At 45.3% G+C, this 16438-nt stretch overlaps 1 protein-coding gene across 1 annotated transcript; it reads right to left on the bottom strand.

Annotated features, from left to right (window-relative positions):
• Positions 1 to 1197: 1197 nt before the first annotated feature.
• sf3b2 (splicing factor 3b, subunit 2) lies at positions 1198 to 16126 on the bottom strand. The gene is made up of 22 exons (XM_062516333.1): positions 15927 to 16126; positions 15181 to 15227; positions 14876 to 14935; positions 13930 to 14079; positions 13307 to 13369; positions 12669 to 12795; positions 12211 to 12308; positions 11759 to 11867; positions 11548 to 11645; positions 10877 to 11101; positions 10150 to 10272; positions 9547 to 9627; positions 8560 to 8787; positions 7895 to 8044; positions 7547 to 7636; positions 6337 to 6444; positions 5604 to 5711; positions 4820 to 4962; positions 4204 to 4305; positions 3818 to 3917; positions 3296 to 3487; positions 1198 to 1868 (listed from the first exon to the last, which is right to left on the bottom strand). Exons 1-22 carry the CDS (start codon positions 16054 to 16056, stop codon positions 1797 to 1799), a joined length of 2604 nt encoding a protein of 867 aa, XP_062372317.1. The 5' UTR covers positions 16057 to 16126; the 3' UTR covers positions 1198 to 1796.
• Between the last annotated feature and the right edge of the window lie 312 nt (positions 16127 to 16438).

Here is a 16438-nt window from a genome sequence, read left to right as displayed (position 1 = left end):
TTCGATCTCAGTGGTGTAAGTGTGAGCTATGGAGGCGGTGTGGTAGCTGTTTACAGACTACTTCGTTGCACACTGTAGTTTCTCTGGAATTAACAGCCCTGTCTAACGACCAGAGAGGGGCGAGTCAGATTTTGTTTTGTTTTTTTGTGGAGGGGGAGGGTGTGGATTAAAACAATGATGGCGCAGCGTTCTTTATTTGAAATGTGGGATTGTTGTGGGGGAAAATTAAGCCTCGGGTGGAGGGGTGGGGGTGAGGCACAGGACAGGACGTCCCGTGGGTCTAGTTACTGACACAAGTGGGGGGACGAGGCTTAAAATGAGCCTTAAGTGCAGGCCAACCCTCGGGTCACACATGCCTTGAGATTTTAGCCTTTCAAAGTCGCTGGTATCCTTGATCATTCACAGTCCAATGTGTGGGTGCCCCTTCTCATTACATAATTCTTTTTGGTTGGAACAGACAGCTACATGTTTTAAAACATCAACGGCAGGTGTTTGGCCAGATTACAGTTTGAACAACCAGAACTCAAACACATACACTAAAGAAGCATCATCAGATCATTTTAAGCACTGAAAACAGGCTTGGCAATTACAAGCTCATCATTTACACCTTCATCCATTGAAAGCTGTGTGTGTGTGTGTGTGTGTGTGTGTGTGTGTGTGTGTGTCACATTGTTGATAGTCTGAAAAAAGAGAGTGAAACCCTATTTGGGTCACAGATTCCTTAGATGTCAGCTGACCTCTCCTGCGATGATCAGTTGCTGTTCTCCCCCTAGTGTCCGAGGAGCCCCATTGCAGGTTGTTTTTTTTATGGTGTTAGTGGGCCACTAGTTCACGACCGCCAGCGGAGGAGGAAAGTTCAAGGAAACTTGGGCAGGAATTCACAGAAACCAGACCAGGAAGAGAACATCAACAGAGTGCGAAAATACCACGCTCAAAAATACACACACACCCCTAAACAGCCAACTCAGCGGCCTCGTGTTTTCAGTAAACTATGGTTTTTTTGGGGTCGTATAAAGTCAGGAAAACAAGCTTGTACACTTGCACAAGGTGGTCAGAATTTTGTCAGTTATCAGATAATGGCATTTCATTGCCCATCTATTTTTTTTTTTTCACTCATACAAACAGTTAATGGTGGGAAATGTTTAGTAATTAAAACAATATTGTAAGCAGGAGATAAGACACCGTAGGACACTACTGTAAAAGGATACAGACTTGTCTTTTATTTACAAACAAAAACAGTGAAAATCAAAAATGAGAAAAGTTACAGGAGACATTTTTTTTTTCTTTTGGTTGCGTTTTGATAGCGAGACATCTCATTTAAGAGTTTACCGACGGGCAAAGTTGCTAAAAATATTCAAATAACAGGGACAAAAAAAAAAAAAAAAAAGATTCGAGACGCAAGTGACAATTTATAACGCAGTGTGTCAATTCACAGGAAACGACTGAAACCTTGAAGATGGGCCACACATTTAAAACTAGGTGACACGGACACGGGCACCACTCACTTGTACAGTTTCAGTTACGCATGACCGAGGCTGGCATGAGTCATCTATGATCTTATGTCTGTTCTATGTGTCACTCACCCATTGAGAGGAGAGAATGGCTTTAGAAAACACGCCCCCACACACACGCACACACACACACAAGTACTATGAGCACGATTCAAAATGAAGTTCAGAAAAGGCTGTGTGCGCGACGGGTATCTCTGTCTCTCTACCTCTCTTTCCCTCCCTCGCTTTTCTTGCTTCCTCTCATCTACCTCCATCACCCTCTCATCCTCCTCTCCCTTGGGGGCCTTAAAACTTGAACTCCTTGTACTTCTTTGCTCCGCCACGCGTGTCCTGCGGCTGGGCCTTCCTCTTCTTTTGCTGTGGGATGGACAGAATAGGAGAGAGAGAGAGAGAGAGAGAGAGAGAGAGAGAGAGAGAGAGAGAGAGAGAGAGAGAGAGAGAGTGAGTGAGTGAGGGGGAGAGGAAGGGAGAGGGGGAGGGGGAGGAGGAGTGTTAAATTTGGTCGAGCTCATCTTTCACGTGACCACTAAAGGGGCACCCAAAATGTTTATCAGCACTACTGCAATGAGCCTCTATCTCACACACACACACACACACACACACACACACACACACACACACACACACACACCTCTACTGGCCTGTTCAGACAGATAGCAGTGAAGAGCAGGCTGAGGAATGCGTGCACATAATTCATCAATGTGACATTGATTTGGTAGCCGGAAATACCAGGCAGTCTCATGACTGGGTGTGTGGTGCTATGCTATTTAAGCTTCTGATGAGCTATACAGTACAGTAGTGGTTCAACTAAACGTAGTCCATATTAAACTAAACCACTGTCTCCATATTGATAAAATAATATTTATTCTAGAAAAGCAAAGCAAGTGCATCTTTACACACACACACACACACACACCTGCTTGGCCACAACCAAAAATAGATCTGCCACACCCCCCCTCCACACACCTTATGTTAGGTGGTATGTTTTGTGCCAAACATATCAACTTGTTTTGCAGTGAGCACACCTAACATAAACTTCAACAACACACACCTACAGCATTCGTGCACGCAACGTTGCCAAAGTTCTCCTTCTGTGCCTACCAGTGTGCTCCGACACCGCATCACAGAAATACTCCTCTGTCTAAGCTACACACACACACACATACACACCTCCTCTCCATCTCACCTTCTGTTTGGCAACATGCTAAGACAACACATCACAGTGCCTGCACATGCACAAACGCGTACACACACACACCCTCAAGCTCTACTTCAACCAACCACAAACACATTCTTTCTTTCCAAAACACACACACATGCACTCAGCTCTCTCACTTTCTGTCTAGCTAGATACTTCACCAATATTTCAAGTCCTCTACCTCTGCTTCAACCACCTCTGAACATACAAACACCTTCTGTGTGACACACACACACACACACACCTTCTCTCACTCAAATATAGACACACAGCTAAGCCACCATGTCACTTCCAAGTTGTTCTCTGCTCAACACTCATTCTTTCTTATACATACATACATACATACACACACACACACACACACCATGTCACTTAAGTTGTTCTCTGCTCAACACACTCTTTATTACAGTATACACACTTTCCTTTGCAAAAACACACACACACACACACACACACACACACACACACACACACCATGTCACTTAAGTTATTCTCTGCTTAACACACTCTTTATTACAGTATACACACTTTCCTTTGCAAACGCAAACACACACACACACACACACACACACACACACAGTCTCACCTTCTGTTTGGCGGCGTGCTCGGCCACCATGTCGCTGAAGTCCTCCTTCTCCACCTGGGCCTGCTGCTCGCGCACGTGCTCCTCGTACTTCTGCGTCATGGCCATGGGGTCCAGCTCCAGCTCCTCCGGCGCCAGCGCCACCTCCACGCCCTGGCTGTCCCCCGCGCCGCCCGCCTTGCGGCCCGCCATCGCCTGCACCACACCGAGCCAGGGGGGGGGGGGGGGGATGGGGGGATGGAGAGATGAAGAGGGAGGGAGAGAGAGATGGATGGAGATGGAGAGTGAGGTGGAGAGAGAGAGAGGGGGGATGGCGAGAGAGAGGGAGAAGGAGGGGAGAGGGAGAGAGAGCAAGAGAAAGTTTAGTTGAAGTACATACAGTAATTTAATAAAATAAGATATGAACCATATAAACCTGTTCCATTGAATTTTGCAGATTTATAGAACACCCCTACCACACATTGTCAATCAGCTACATCAGAGACTTATGAAAGTTTGTGTGTGTGTGTGTGTATGTGTCTTTACCCCAGAGACGTCGTAGATGTGTGTTGAGGCCATCATGGCGGCGCCCACAGACGCAGTCCTTCTCTCTGGCAGCACAGTGAACAGCTGAGGAGTCTCGTTTCTGAACGCAAACACACACACACACATAGCAAGACAGTCAGCCACACACAAGCAAGTCACTGGCACAAGATCATGCAGTACATTGTATAAGGTGAAGTCTACGGATGATTACCGCCACAACGTAATAAACATGAGGGACACAAAAACATATCATGCAACACACCACAACGACATTATACAAGCAAGGTCTGCCAACAGGTCAATCAACTTTCAGGTAGAACACAAACACACACACACAAATAAATAAATAAACAAACAAACAAACAAACAAACACAAGCCAGCGTACCCGTCCATGGCCTCCTCGATCTTCTTCTTCCTCAGCTCGATGAGCTCTGGCGTCTCCATGCCGGCAGGAACAGACGAGAAGCCTCCAGGAGTGATCAGACCACTGACATGAGAAAACGACAACAACGACAATTAGTCTCTACATCATTCAGGACACTGTAGATGGACTTCACAAGAAAAACAAACACCTTACAGGGCATCGCCATCAGCAGCAGAATTAAATCAGGATAAAACCTCAATTCTCTCAACTGGATGGGCTGTGCCATATTGTATTGCATATTGTACATAACTATCTCTTCTTTTCCAAGTTGCATTTTTTATAGATAAAGTATTAAGATGTACCACAACATGATGATTAAGCTTCGTATAACTATATAGAAATACTTTGTATAGGATGTTATTGTGCTGTATCATACCAGATATAATTTATCATATCACGCAAACTGGAAAACACTTTAGTGCATCTCCTGTTGTTTTTAAACTAAACATCTCCTTTTCCCCTCCCCGTCTGTCTCTGGTTCATCAATAACATCACAGGTCTGGTACTGAGGCTGCAAAGACTCTGGGTTGAGTGGGTGAGAAAGTGTGTGTGTGTGTGTGTGTGTGTGTGTGTGTACCTGTCGGCGGGTGTGAAGAAGCCTGTCTCGTCGGGCTTGTCCTCATCGCTCTCCTCCTCCTCCTCTTCCTCAGACGACTCTTCATCTGACGGCTCCAGCTCTCCCCACGGAGTCCTGTCCACCTCCTCCTCCTCCGCCTTGGCCTGAGAGAGAGAGAGAAGGAGAGAGGGATAGAGAGGGAGAGAGGGAGGGAGGGAGAGAGAAAAAGGGGGAGAGAGAGAGAGAGAGAAATACAGAGAAAAGGAGAGGGCAGGGTTTAGAGAAAAATCTCAAAGAGGGTAAAAGAGCTAAATGATAACTGTTGGGGAAAACCCATCTGGAGCTGCCCATCTGGTTAAATTCATATTTCTTCATTCGCATTTATCCGAGTGACTTTCACAGTATCACAAAATTCTATGGTTGTTCTTTCTTTTCCAACAAACTCAGCTGATCTTTCCTCTATTTTGACGTGTGCCCTGATGGTAAGTTTAACACAACATGATATTCACAGACCACTGAGCAGGCTTGATTGTGATAACAGCACCTGTTACATTTCCATGCAACAAATGTGTCCAGTAAACATGGCTAAACGAAACTAAACAAGGAAATAGGTGTCTGTACTCCCTTCTTTCCTTCCTTCCTTCCTCGGTCTTCTGGTTCATTCCCACTGATCTACATAAAGAATGATGGGGCGGCAACAATGGGATAGTCTATCCAGTGTTCTTTATAGATCAGTGGGAACGAGCCGGAGGACCGAGGAGGGACGTTGAGAAGAGCCTAGAGTGTGTGTGTGTGTGTGTCTCACCTGGAAGTCTACGGCGTTGGTCCCGAACACGTCTCCGTACAGCGGCTTCCCCGTCTCGTCCACGGGAGGCTTCCCCCAGCCGCCCGCGTGGTAACCGAACGAACAACCCTGAGAGATGGAGGGATAGAGACACATTTCAGAAGGAGGAGAGAAGGGAGGAGGAGGATGGAGAGGGGGAGCAAATACAGCAGCAGGGGGGAGTGGATTTAATCTCCTGCAAAAAAAAACTCCAAACATTCTCATTCTTTTGTACACCCAGAAAGCGAGAGGAGATTAGATATGACAGACAGTGGAGAATGGAAACCCAAATATATTTTAATATCCCAGAATTGCAATATCTCTCAGAACTGCAATACACCAGAGAACAATACGGGGGAGAATAAAAAGGTACGAGATTGAGAAGCCTCAACCATCTGGGTGTGGTGTTGTTGGTCACGCTCAGGACTGTGACTATATAGTCCAGGAGGATATGTGCTATTCATATCTGAACTAACAAGCCCATATCTGTAATATATACATCGTGTGTGTATGTGTGCATGTGTCTGAATAGGTTTGAGTATGTATGAATGTGTGTGTGTGTGTATATAGAGGGGCGTGGGTGCATGTGTCTGAATATGTCTGAATGTGCATGAATGTGTGTGTGTGTGAGTGTGTATAGAGGGGCGTGGGTGCATGTGTCTGAATATGTCTGAATGTGTGTGTGTGTGCACGCGTGTGTTTGATGTCCACTTACGTCAGGAATGGGGGCGTTGAGTCCAGGAATCTTCAGGTTTGGGTAGGAGGGAGGCGGCCCGTACCTCTGCATGGCGATCAACCACGGAGGGGGAACCTTGTGAGAGTTCTACACACACACACACACACACACAGGGGATAGACAAGAGAGAAAGAACAGTGCATGAGTCAATAGTCTCCGGAGAAATCGTGAGGTGGAGAGAGTGCATGCGTGTGTGTGTGTGTGTGTGTGTGTGTGTGTGTGTGTGTGTGTGTGTGTGTGTGTGTGTGTGTGTATTTGCAGTTGGAGGTGGACTCAGGGGTGTTAAAGGAGAACTCATGCAATTTTTTTTTTTTTACATAGATCTCCGTTTCACGAGGTCAATGTCGTGCAGAAAAAAAGAAAACATCAACTCTGGGGGCATTTTTTTTGAAACCATGCCCCCAGAGTAGTAGCACTAGAGCTGTCTGGCTGGCTCATGGGCTGCTTTCCCCTGTGGGCTCAGATAGATAGAGGAGAGCAGCGCAGGAGTCTCAGGAGGAGGAGGAGGAGGAGGACGAGGAGGCCAGAATAAGAACATGGCCTTCCTGCTGAACCCACAGGCACATGGGGAGGAGAGGAGCGAGAGGTGCAATGGGAAGGAAAAGTAACCTGCAGTACACTGAGCAAGGGCCATTGTGTCCTCCTATGAGAGAGAGAGAAATGGAGGGTGGGAGGGAGAGATGGAGAGAAGGAGGGAGAGATGGAGGGAAAGAGGGAGATATGGAGGGAGGGAAACGCAGAGCAGCCCTACAGGGCCGGTGATACAGGTAGCGGGGAAGCTAGGTCAAGTTGGGGACTCTGAAATGGGCAAGAGCTCTCCAGGGAAATGAAATTGAATAAACCAATCACATGCAACCTGTGTTGAATTCTGATATATCTATCTATCTATCTATCTATTATGAATTAACTTCTATCTTTTATTCATTATCTTCAGCCTGACTCTGCCTTCTTCATGCGTCTGACTTCACTCAGAGCGTGCACTGTCTGCAAAATACGCTGTCAAACTGGCACCCAGAGAGGCAGATAGCTGAGAGGAAGAGGAAGAGGAAGAAAAAGAGAGAAAGAGAGAGAGAGAGAGAGAGAGAGAGAGAGAGAGAGAGAGAGAGAGAGAGAGAGAGAGAGAGAAGGGGGGGGGGGAGAAGGGGGGGATGGAGTGATGGTGAGAGAAAGAAAGGGCTGAGGTTCTTACAGGTCCAGTGGGCATGCCCAGGGCGATACGCAGCTCATCAGACAGATCACCGGGCTTCTTCTCCTTCAGACGAGTCTCAAACTCTTTCCCCTGAGACACACAGACAGAGAGAAAGACAGCAAGAGGGAGACAGAGACAGAAAGACAGGAGATAGAAAGACAGACAGTTTTTGTGTTATAAACATACAAGTGTAGAATTTTGCAGATGAGAATATTGCAAAATAACAAAAATATGTATATGTATTCTTTTTCTTTAAATTACTAAATCATTTATTTGGATTATTTTGCCATGCAAATGATGAGACAGGGCAGCCCAATAGGGTTGTAGGCCAGAGTGACGGATAAATACCTCATAGTACAGATCTCCGTGGATGGTCAGTTTGGGCTTGATCTGCCATTTGAAGAAGGCGTCGTGGAGCTTCTGGTAGTCAATGTCGATCTTGCCCATCTTAGGACGAACCTTCTCGCGCATCTTTGTCTTCATGGTCTTGGCGTCTTCCTACAGATGGAGTGGAAGGCATGTTCAGCCCGTTAGATACGTCTTCAAACTCATACTGACACCAACAAATATATTTGTCCTTTATTAGTTGTGCAAAGAACAGGAAATACTCCCACAGATCAACTTATTTTCCAGCACAACCAAAAGGCTGACATGCCAAGTTAAAGGAGATATAGAATGGAAACCAGTTGTCTTGGTTTTGATGAATTAGGAGAGGTTGTGCATGTCATGTCATGTCCACCTGTGTACGGTATGTGAGAGTTTCTGTGAATGCGTGTGTGTGCGTGCATGTATGTGAGAGTTCCCGTGAGTGCGTATGCGCGCCTGTATGTATGTGAGAGTTTGAGTGAGCGAGCGAGTGTATACATATGTGCGAGTTTGTGCACATGTATGTATGTCAGAGTTCGAGTGAGTGTGTGTTTGTGTGTGTGTATGTATGCGAGTTCCTGTGAGTGTGTGCCTGTATATAAGTGAGAGTTCAAGTGAGCGAGTGTGTATGTGTAGTGTGCACCCACTTTCTCCTGCAGGGCCTCCCTCATCTCCTGGATGCCGGTGCGCTTGATGAACTCGGGCAGCTCGAAGGGCGGCTTCTCGATACCCCTCTTGCCCTGCAGGTACTTGCGCTTGAAGCACCAGTGGCGCGGCACGGGCACCGTGTTGCGCGTGGCCTTCAGGTGCACCAGCAGCTTGGGCTCCTGCGCCGTCACGTCGTGCATCTCCACCACGTCCGGGCGCGCCACCAGCTGAGAGGGGTCAGAGGTCGCGGGTTAGTGTCAGATTCAAGTCAACTTTATTCGTACGGTAATTTCCTGTGTATTAGCCGCATTATGTATGAGCCGCAAGACAGTGTTATATGAACGTTAAAAGAAACCAAACCATATTTATACTATATTAACTGCCTCTGTGTAATTAACCTCATAGCTGAAGAAATTTTGCACACTCAATGAATAAGCCGTGGCTAACAGTTAGGGAATTACGGTATAGCGCATTTCATACACAGAGGTCATTCAATGTGCTTTACATAAACACAAGCAAGCAGAAATAACAAATAAAAGGCATAGAAATGCAAATAGTAGTCAAAGAATAGTTTAAAAATCAAAAAAGACAAACGAAAACATAAAAAACACAAGGTACATACATAAAGGCATAACTAGCATCACTTGCAATAGTCGCAGCCAAGCCATAAAGAACGACCCGTTACACCCTGTCTATGTCCGATCTGTCTATTCTGTTAGAATGACGGGGCAACTACTTCACAGAATGCCCCTTTGCCCAAATAAGGACAGCAGAGGTCGCAGGTCAGTGTTGCATACAGCTATAGAACACTGATTTATGGGAAGCTTCCATTGCAGTGAAACACCTTGTGAGCTCTGCTACCTTTTGCTGTGGAGGTGTGACTGAAACACATTAGCATGGTTGGGCCGAGGGGTGTGATTGTGTGGCACAAACGGCCTGTTACGTGTGTGTGTGTGTGTGTGTGTGTGTGTGCGCGTGTACACTACCTGTTTGAGTTCAGCTACAGTCAATCTGTTCATGCGGCGCAGCTTCTTCTTAGACATCTTCGGCACGTCCGTCTTAATGTCCTGTGAGCGACATGGTGGGGAGGACATGACAGAGGTTATCAAATGGAATACCTGGGGGTTTTAACCACCAATCTATTAGCCCACCCTGTGGTTTAAAGGCCATATTGCAAGTTAATTTTCCAACAAATTTGTAGTGTTTAAAATGAAATATGGCCTTTAAGGTCAGATAGTGCCGATTACGCCGACAGCAACTGACATTATATCTGTTCAAAGCAAAGCAAATGTTCAAATGTTTTTTGCAATGTTCAAAGCAAAGAACATGAACATTGCAAAAAACACACGCAAACTGCACACGAATGGCCACATTTCTACCATTCAGTTCTCAACACATTTATTTTCTCAAATGCACTTTCTATTTGGGTTTTCTTGAAACTTGTTGTGCTATTTATATACTTGGTTGTGTGCTTTATGGCAAAACAACAAGACAATTTAAGTAAATTTTGAAAAACACTCTATCAACTTGGCCACAAACACTGTGTGTGCAGCTAAATGCCGAGCATCATTAGTGGCCTCTTGTCTTACGTCGTCGCTGTCGTCACTGTCCTTCATCTCCTCCTCGAAGCCCTTCTTCCTGATGGTGGTGGCCTCGGGCTTCTCCGCCTTCTCCGGCTCCTTCTCCTTCTCCTTCTTCACGTCGTCCGTCAGCTGCAGGAGAACCAGAGAGAGAGAGAGAGAGAGAGAGAGAGAGAGAGAGAGAGAGAGAGAGAGAGAGAGAGAGAGAGAGAGAATGAGATCCACTTAACAAACAAAACACTCTGCTCATCCACAGGACACCGTCTTTGTGAGGTCCCACTGTTTAGCATGAGCAAATATCTAGATGATGTGCAGATAGATTAGATAGATTAATGAGCTGAGTAAGTAAATATTTATCCAACTCTAGATGATTACTCATCTATTGTGCGGTTATCTGTATGTGTACTGCCACACACACCTTGGAGTCATTTCATGTTTACAGACATACTTTACTGTATAGCTGGGGTGTGTGTCTATAAATATTGACAGTGATAACAAGGGGTGATTGAAATTTCTATGGTGCTATAAGATGGCCGATAACCCGATTATAAGGTGACATTACCAGTTTTACTCCAAAGTGACTTTCACGAGGTGCTTGTCATTTCAGACTATTACAGGAAATTATCCCTTAAAAAAGATCAACATTCCAAATATCTGACGACATTACACTTGAAGAGGATCGTGTCAGTGACGCTACAATACTGCTATCGGACCATCTAACGGCAACGCCTCTGACCTTGAAGGCCTCAAAGATCCTCTTGAAGAAGATGAAATTGGGGTCGTAGATCTCGGGCTCCTCGGTGATGTACTCGATCTCCACCTCCGGCTCGTTCTCCTTATCCTTCTCTTTCTCTTTCTCTTTCTCCTTCTCTCCCTTCTTGGCGTCCTCGGACTCCTTCTGGTCGGGCTCCTGGTCACGCTTCTTCTTCTTCTTCTTCCTGTTCCGGCGACGGCGGTTCTTCTGATGACGGAACGAGAACAAAACACAAAAGATAAGGATCGTTGAAATATCTATTTTGTGCTCAAAGATATTTGTAGCTACACTAAGGAAATTCGGCTTTTTTTTTACATTTGTTGGCCTTTGATTCAATAAATTGTTTGAGATAAGGAAATCACCATTGCATGCTTCTACTCACATGCTCTATTTTCATTATATAATACCACTGTGGCTTGAACTTTTTACATTTTCCAGAATTTTCACCCAAAAGCCAGACATCCCTAACTTTTTGTGAGTAGTGTATGCCTCTAGACTGATCCGCTACAGAGACTGAGGTCAAGCGTACCTCTTTTTATTTTGTCTGTATATGTTCCTTCTAATCTGGGTATGATTTCTGAATTTCTGATCATATTGTATTATTGTATGTTGGAAAACTTTAAAATAAAGTGTTAAAAAAAAAAAAAGCGTACCTCTTTTTTGGAGAGAGCCGAGTCATCGTCTTCGGTCTCAGACAGAGCAAGGGAGGAGTTGATCAGCTCTGCGTCTAGACCCTCACTTTCGTCTTCCACTGTACAGACACAAACATATACATACATGATACTTGTACATCATGATACACAAGTATTGCGGGAACTCAATGCAAGGCGGTTTTGACTCGTGAGATGCAGGGAGCCTCCTGACCTGCGGGGGTAGTGCTGAGCTGCTCTTGTCTCATATCCTTTTGCTGCAGGATCTTCTCCAGCGCCTGAGGAATCTTAGGTCCAATGCCCACCTCTTCACCCTGCCAAGACTGGAACACCAGAGAGAGAGAGAAAAGGGGGGAGAGAGAGAGAGAGAGAGAGAGAAAAGGGGGTAGAGAGAGAGAGAGAGAGAGAAAAGGAGGGAGAGAGAGAGAGAAAAGGGGGGAGAGAGAGAGAGAGAAGGGGGAGAGGGAGTAGGAGAAGATGGGTGGTAGAATGAGAGATGGGTAAGGAGAGAGAGAAGGAGATGGATGATTTAAGATGGAGGACAAACAATTCTGATAATTCAGCAAGGATGTAGTAGTTAATGAACACTGATCAGTTGTCAGTTTCTATTAATCATATGCCAGGAGGTGTCAGGAAAGCGTGCGGGAACTGTTCAAAGATCAGTACCTCTCTGCCGTCTTCTCCAGGCGGTGGGGGCATCCGCTGCTTCTGGTTGGACTGGGACATCATGGACACACCAGGAGGGGGTGGACCACTGTTCATGGCTACCAAGACAACAGAGCGAGTCAGAACACTGGATCCTCACACATCAGTACACACTAGCAACAGCCTAATTAACAGTACCAACTTTGACCAGACACTGTTAGTAAATATTCATTTAGTAATTGGACAGACAATGGTTTGTGCTGTTGGTGATTGATACGGAGGGGGATGCAATGCATGGTGCAGAGCTGGGCTGAGGTGTGCAAACAATTAGGTCAGCTGTTTTTCTTTTTGTTTGTGAGCGTGAGAAAGACTGAGATGAAGTGAGAAAAGTAGGTGGTGTGTGTGTGTGTGAGAGAGAGAACGAGAGAGAGAGAGAGAGAGAGAGAGAGAGAGAGAGATAGAGGAGGCGGAGTGGTCACCTCTCATGGGGGGCAGGCTGGACATGGGGATCAGGGTGGCGCGGGGGGAGGAGTCCGGCATCCTCACGCCGGGGGGGCCCTGGTGACGCATCTCCTGCTGACGCTCCTGCTCCATCAGCACCGCAGCCTGAGAGAGAGGAGAGAGAGAGAGAGAGGAGAGAGACAATGAAAGAGAGAGAAAGAGAGAGAAAGAAAGAGAGAGAGAGAGAGAGAGAGAGAGAGACAGAGTGTTAAAGATAGGCAACACGAAGGGAGCAAATAAGCTAAAATGCTTTATTTCAACCCAATCCATTTCAAAAGCAGTTGAGATCACACACACTACTGCACTCAAAAGTCCAATTACTTTGGCGTCAATAGATTATAAGTAGAACATACTTTAGGACTATAGTCTCAAACAGGGATCATGAGTGGGGTAAGCCCGACAGAAGGTGCCTCTCATTCGTGTTTTATACATCCTCCCTTCCTTCCTCTGTCCTCATCCTCACTGATCTACATAAAGAATGATGGGGCGGCAACAATGGGATAGTCTATCCAGTGTCAGTTATAGATCAGTGGGAATGAGCCTGGAGGATCGAGCATCGAGGAGGGATGTTGAGAGGCACCCAGAGTGTACGGAGTGATTGGGCTGGACTGCTCACCCTCTTCTGCTGCTCCAGAAGCTCCTGCTCCTTCATCTGCTCCTCCATGACCCGAGATTCACCCTGTGGTGCGCACACACACACACACACACACACACACAGCTATAACTTTCAGCAGGCTACAGGAAGTTTCTCACACGTGCAGTATATACCTTCATTCAAAAACACAATGCGTCTAAATACTGACTTATTGGTTTATGGTCTTCTATACATGTGCACCTAGTCAGGCAGAGTTTCATACTGACCAAACTCTGATGATCTTTAATGTGCAATTCTTAAGGAAACTTTACTTCGCAGACTAACCCCTTACATCTCATTCATGCTCAATGCTAAACAATAACACCTCTGTCCGTTCTATGCATTAATTTAGTCCATGACTTCAAGATTACAAATACAGATGAAACAAACATATCAACATATCCATTTACGTACGAAACGCATAAACTAGGCTTAACTGTAATCAGAGTCGTCTATCTGCAAGTGGTCAGCTCTTGTCTGATTCCTGAGTGCTGCAGCTAATCTCTGAAAGTCACTTTTGGATAAAAGTCTCTACTTAATACTTCAATACCTTTCACACGCGCACATAAAAACACAGACACACACAAAGACACACACACACGCACCATGGGTCCACGTGGCTGGCCCATGCCAGGCGGCTCCAGACCCATGTGCATGCCAGGGGGAGGCGGTCCGCCCATCATGCTCATGGCCTGCAGCATGCCCGGGGGCAAGGGCATGGGGGGTATCGGGGGCATGGGCGGGAGGCCGGGCATCTGTGGGAGAAGAGAGTACGTCACCACCTGGCATTAATAAAGTTCATAGAACGCGCTCAACTCACGAAATATTAAGCTGACTGGGTGCTTGTGCCCATACGGAATAAATCAAAGAAAACGAGAGTACAGCACTCCTAGTCTTAAGTGTAACTTTTTTTCTCTTTATTCTTGCCTGTGAACCTGCCAACCTGGCACATGGCATTAGAAACACTTACCTCCAAGACCTAGGATGACAGATTGGGGGGCAGCATCTCCTAACTAACAAATTGCTAACTACCGTAAAACTCCAAATAATAGACCGGGCTTTTATTTTGCCAAATCGCCAAAATGCACCGGCGTGTATTTAAGTCAGGCGTCTATATGAGACAGGCCTTTAATTTAGTGTTGATAGTTGAGTGTAGGGTTATTGTAGGATTAGAAATAACTACCCAATAGCATAAGCAGACGAAAAGCATGACAACAGCATTTACCACATTATAATAGGCTACTTTATTTAGCCTATAATTCGTATGTGTTTCACAAATCAGATCATATTAGAACTAGCCTACTATAATACGGTAAACAAATGCATACATAAATAAGCGGAACAACTTGCCTACTTTGTTTTACATGCAAAGTTCTGTGCCAACACTTTAGAGTAGCTTAGTAGCTTTAGAGTAGCTTAGTATCTTATCTTAACACACATTATTAGCATTCTTGACTAAGCGTGAGCAAAAAGATGGGTGGGTGTGGTGGTAGTGAGTATAGGGAAGAAGGAATCAATTAATATTCTGCAATGAGTAGAAGATCAAATCACCTGTGTCATTGGTTTGTCATCTCCACCTTGGAGATTGGGTTTGTTCAAAATCATACCCGTCTAGAACAGATAGGATATATACACGTATATCAACACAAAGCACAAAACCCATGTATACGCACAGAGTGGGAGACAGATGATTATCAACATGCACTACGAAGGAGCCAACTACTATTGACAGTAACTTAAACACGTTTTACAGTAACTTGTAGTGAACTTAAAATTCAATCTGAACTGCATGTCATATATTCCTAATAAACATATATTCTATTGACAGCGAATAGAAAAAGAAAAATCAACATTACCTGCATCATGTATCCCTTCAATCTGTCCATTAGTTCATCTCTCGGCCCTGATGGAAAAAGCACATTGTTGTTAATGTCGGCAACTGTGACAGGCACTCTCAATATCAGTGATAGTCAACACAGTTATAAAGCAGAAACATATAATCATACCCGTTCCTACAACTAAGAATGCGTAATATTACATTCAGCTCAGCCAGGGCAGTAGCCTATCACATGCGAAGCGAAACTGGTTGACCACCTTTCCACAGTGTTTACATGGCTTACAACTGGCCGTAACATTGTAGCCAAATACCGCATTTAGCAATGCATGCTTCTTTGCTTCTTTCTTTCGTTGTAATGCACAATGCGGCAAATGTACGCATCTACTAAAACTATGCCAGTGATATTTCAAGTTACAAGCCTGACATGATCACCAAGTAGCCAAGTTGAGTAACGTCACACATCGATTGTGTTGGCTAGAAACGTTGAGCTAACGTCAGCTAACCCAATTATCTGCTAAGTTTTCAGGAAGTTGTTCTGTTGCTTCTTATTAACAGAGCAATTACAAAAAAACAAATGGGAGACTAAACGTAACTATCTCTAATAGTTACTCAAATAAGTAATATAGTTAACCAAGTGACTAACTAGCAATGAATTTCACATGGCCTAAATTGTGGCCATGAAGAAGCCTCAGCTTAGCTAACTAGCTAGCTATGTAGCTAGATACTTGCGCTTCGCAGGAGAGAAAAAGCTCGTTCGATTCGTACCCATTATTGGCGCACCAATCTCCGCCAGTTTCGACTGCAGCTCGGGAATACTCCATGTGTTCAGAGACGCCACAGCACCACCCAGGTCGGACGGGTTGGCGTCGGTTCCCGGTGGTCCGTCACTAGCCATTTTAACTTTGGTTCATTCAGACGCTCCGCAAACAACGAACACGAGCAAGAAGGTGCACAGAGGTTCACGGGAAGACTTTCATTCGCTCCCTCCTTCTTCTTGAATACAAGCTGAAAAGGCTCTATCGCCCCCTACTGTATTGGAAGCTAAATAGACTCAAAAGCAATGTGGGGTAATAGTCTATAAAGCCAATCCACAGCTGCATTGAGGCCTAATAGCCTTTTAATCGGACTTAAGTCTGCTGATTAAGTAGGGGCAATGTGTACGCATTGCAGTGCTGCTGAATGTGTTCAGGGTTTGTGCATTAGTTCCTGCAGTCTGTCTATTGTCTGTATATTTTTGCTGCTAAATGAATAGGCCTAAATTTATATAATTTTTGAAG

This window comes from Sardina pilchardus, chromosome 16 (genome assembly GCF_963854185.1).
Source record: "Sardina pilchardus chromosome 16, fSarPil1.1, whole genome shotgun sequence".
Taxonomy (NCBI): Eukaryota; Metazoa; Chordata; class Actinopteri; order Clupeiformes; family Clupeidae; genus Sardina; species Sardina pilchardus.
The sequence above is the reverse complement of the archived record's forward strand: the minus strand, read 5'-3'. Positions and strand labels throughout refer to the sequence as shown.

What these genes read in the sequence shown, in the direction of transcription:
- sf3b2 (XM_062516333.1), bottom strand. Translation starts at nt 16,056, where the DNA reads ATGGCTAGTGACGGACCACCGGGAACCGACGCCAACCCGTCCGACCTG. An exon ending in TGAAGGGATACATGATGCAG is followed by an intron (nt 14,936 to 15,180) that starts GTAATGTTGATT and finishes TATCTGTTCTAG; the next exon opens with ACGGGTATGATTTTGAACAA. An exon ending in ATCGAGGAGGCCATGGACGG is followed by an intron (nt 3,918 to 4,203) that starts GTACGCTGGCTT and finishes GTTTGCGTTCAG; the next exon opens with AAACGAGACTCCTCAGCTGT.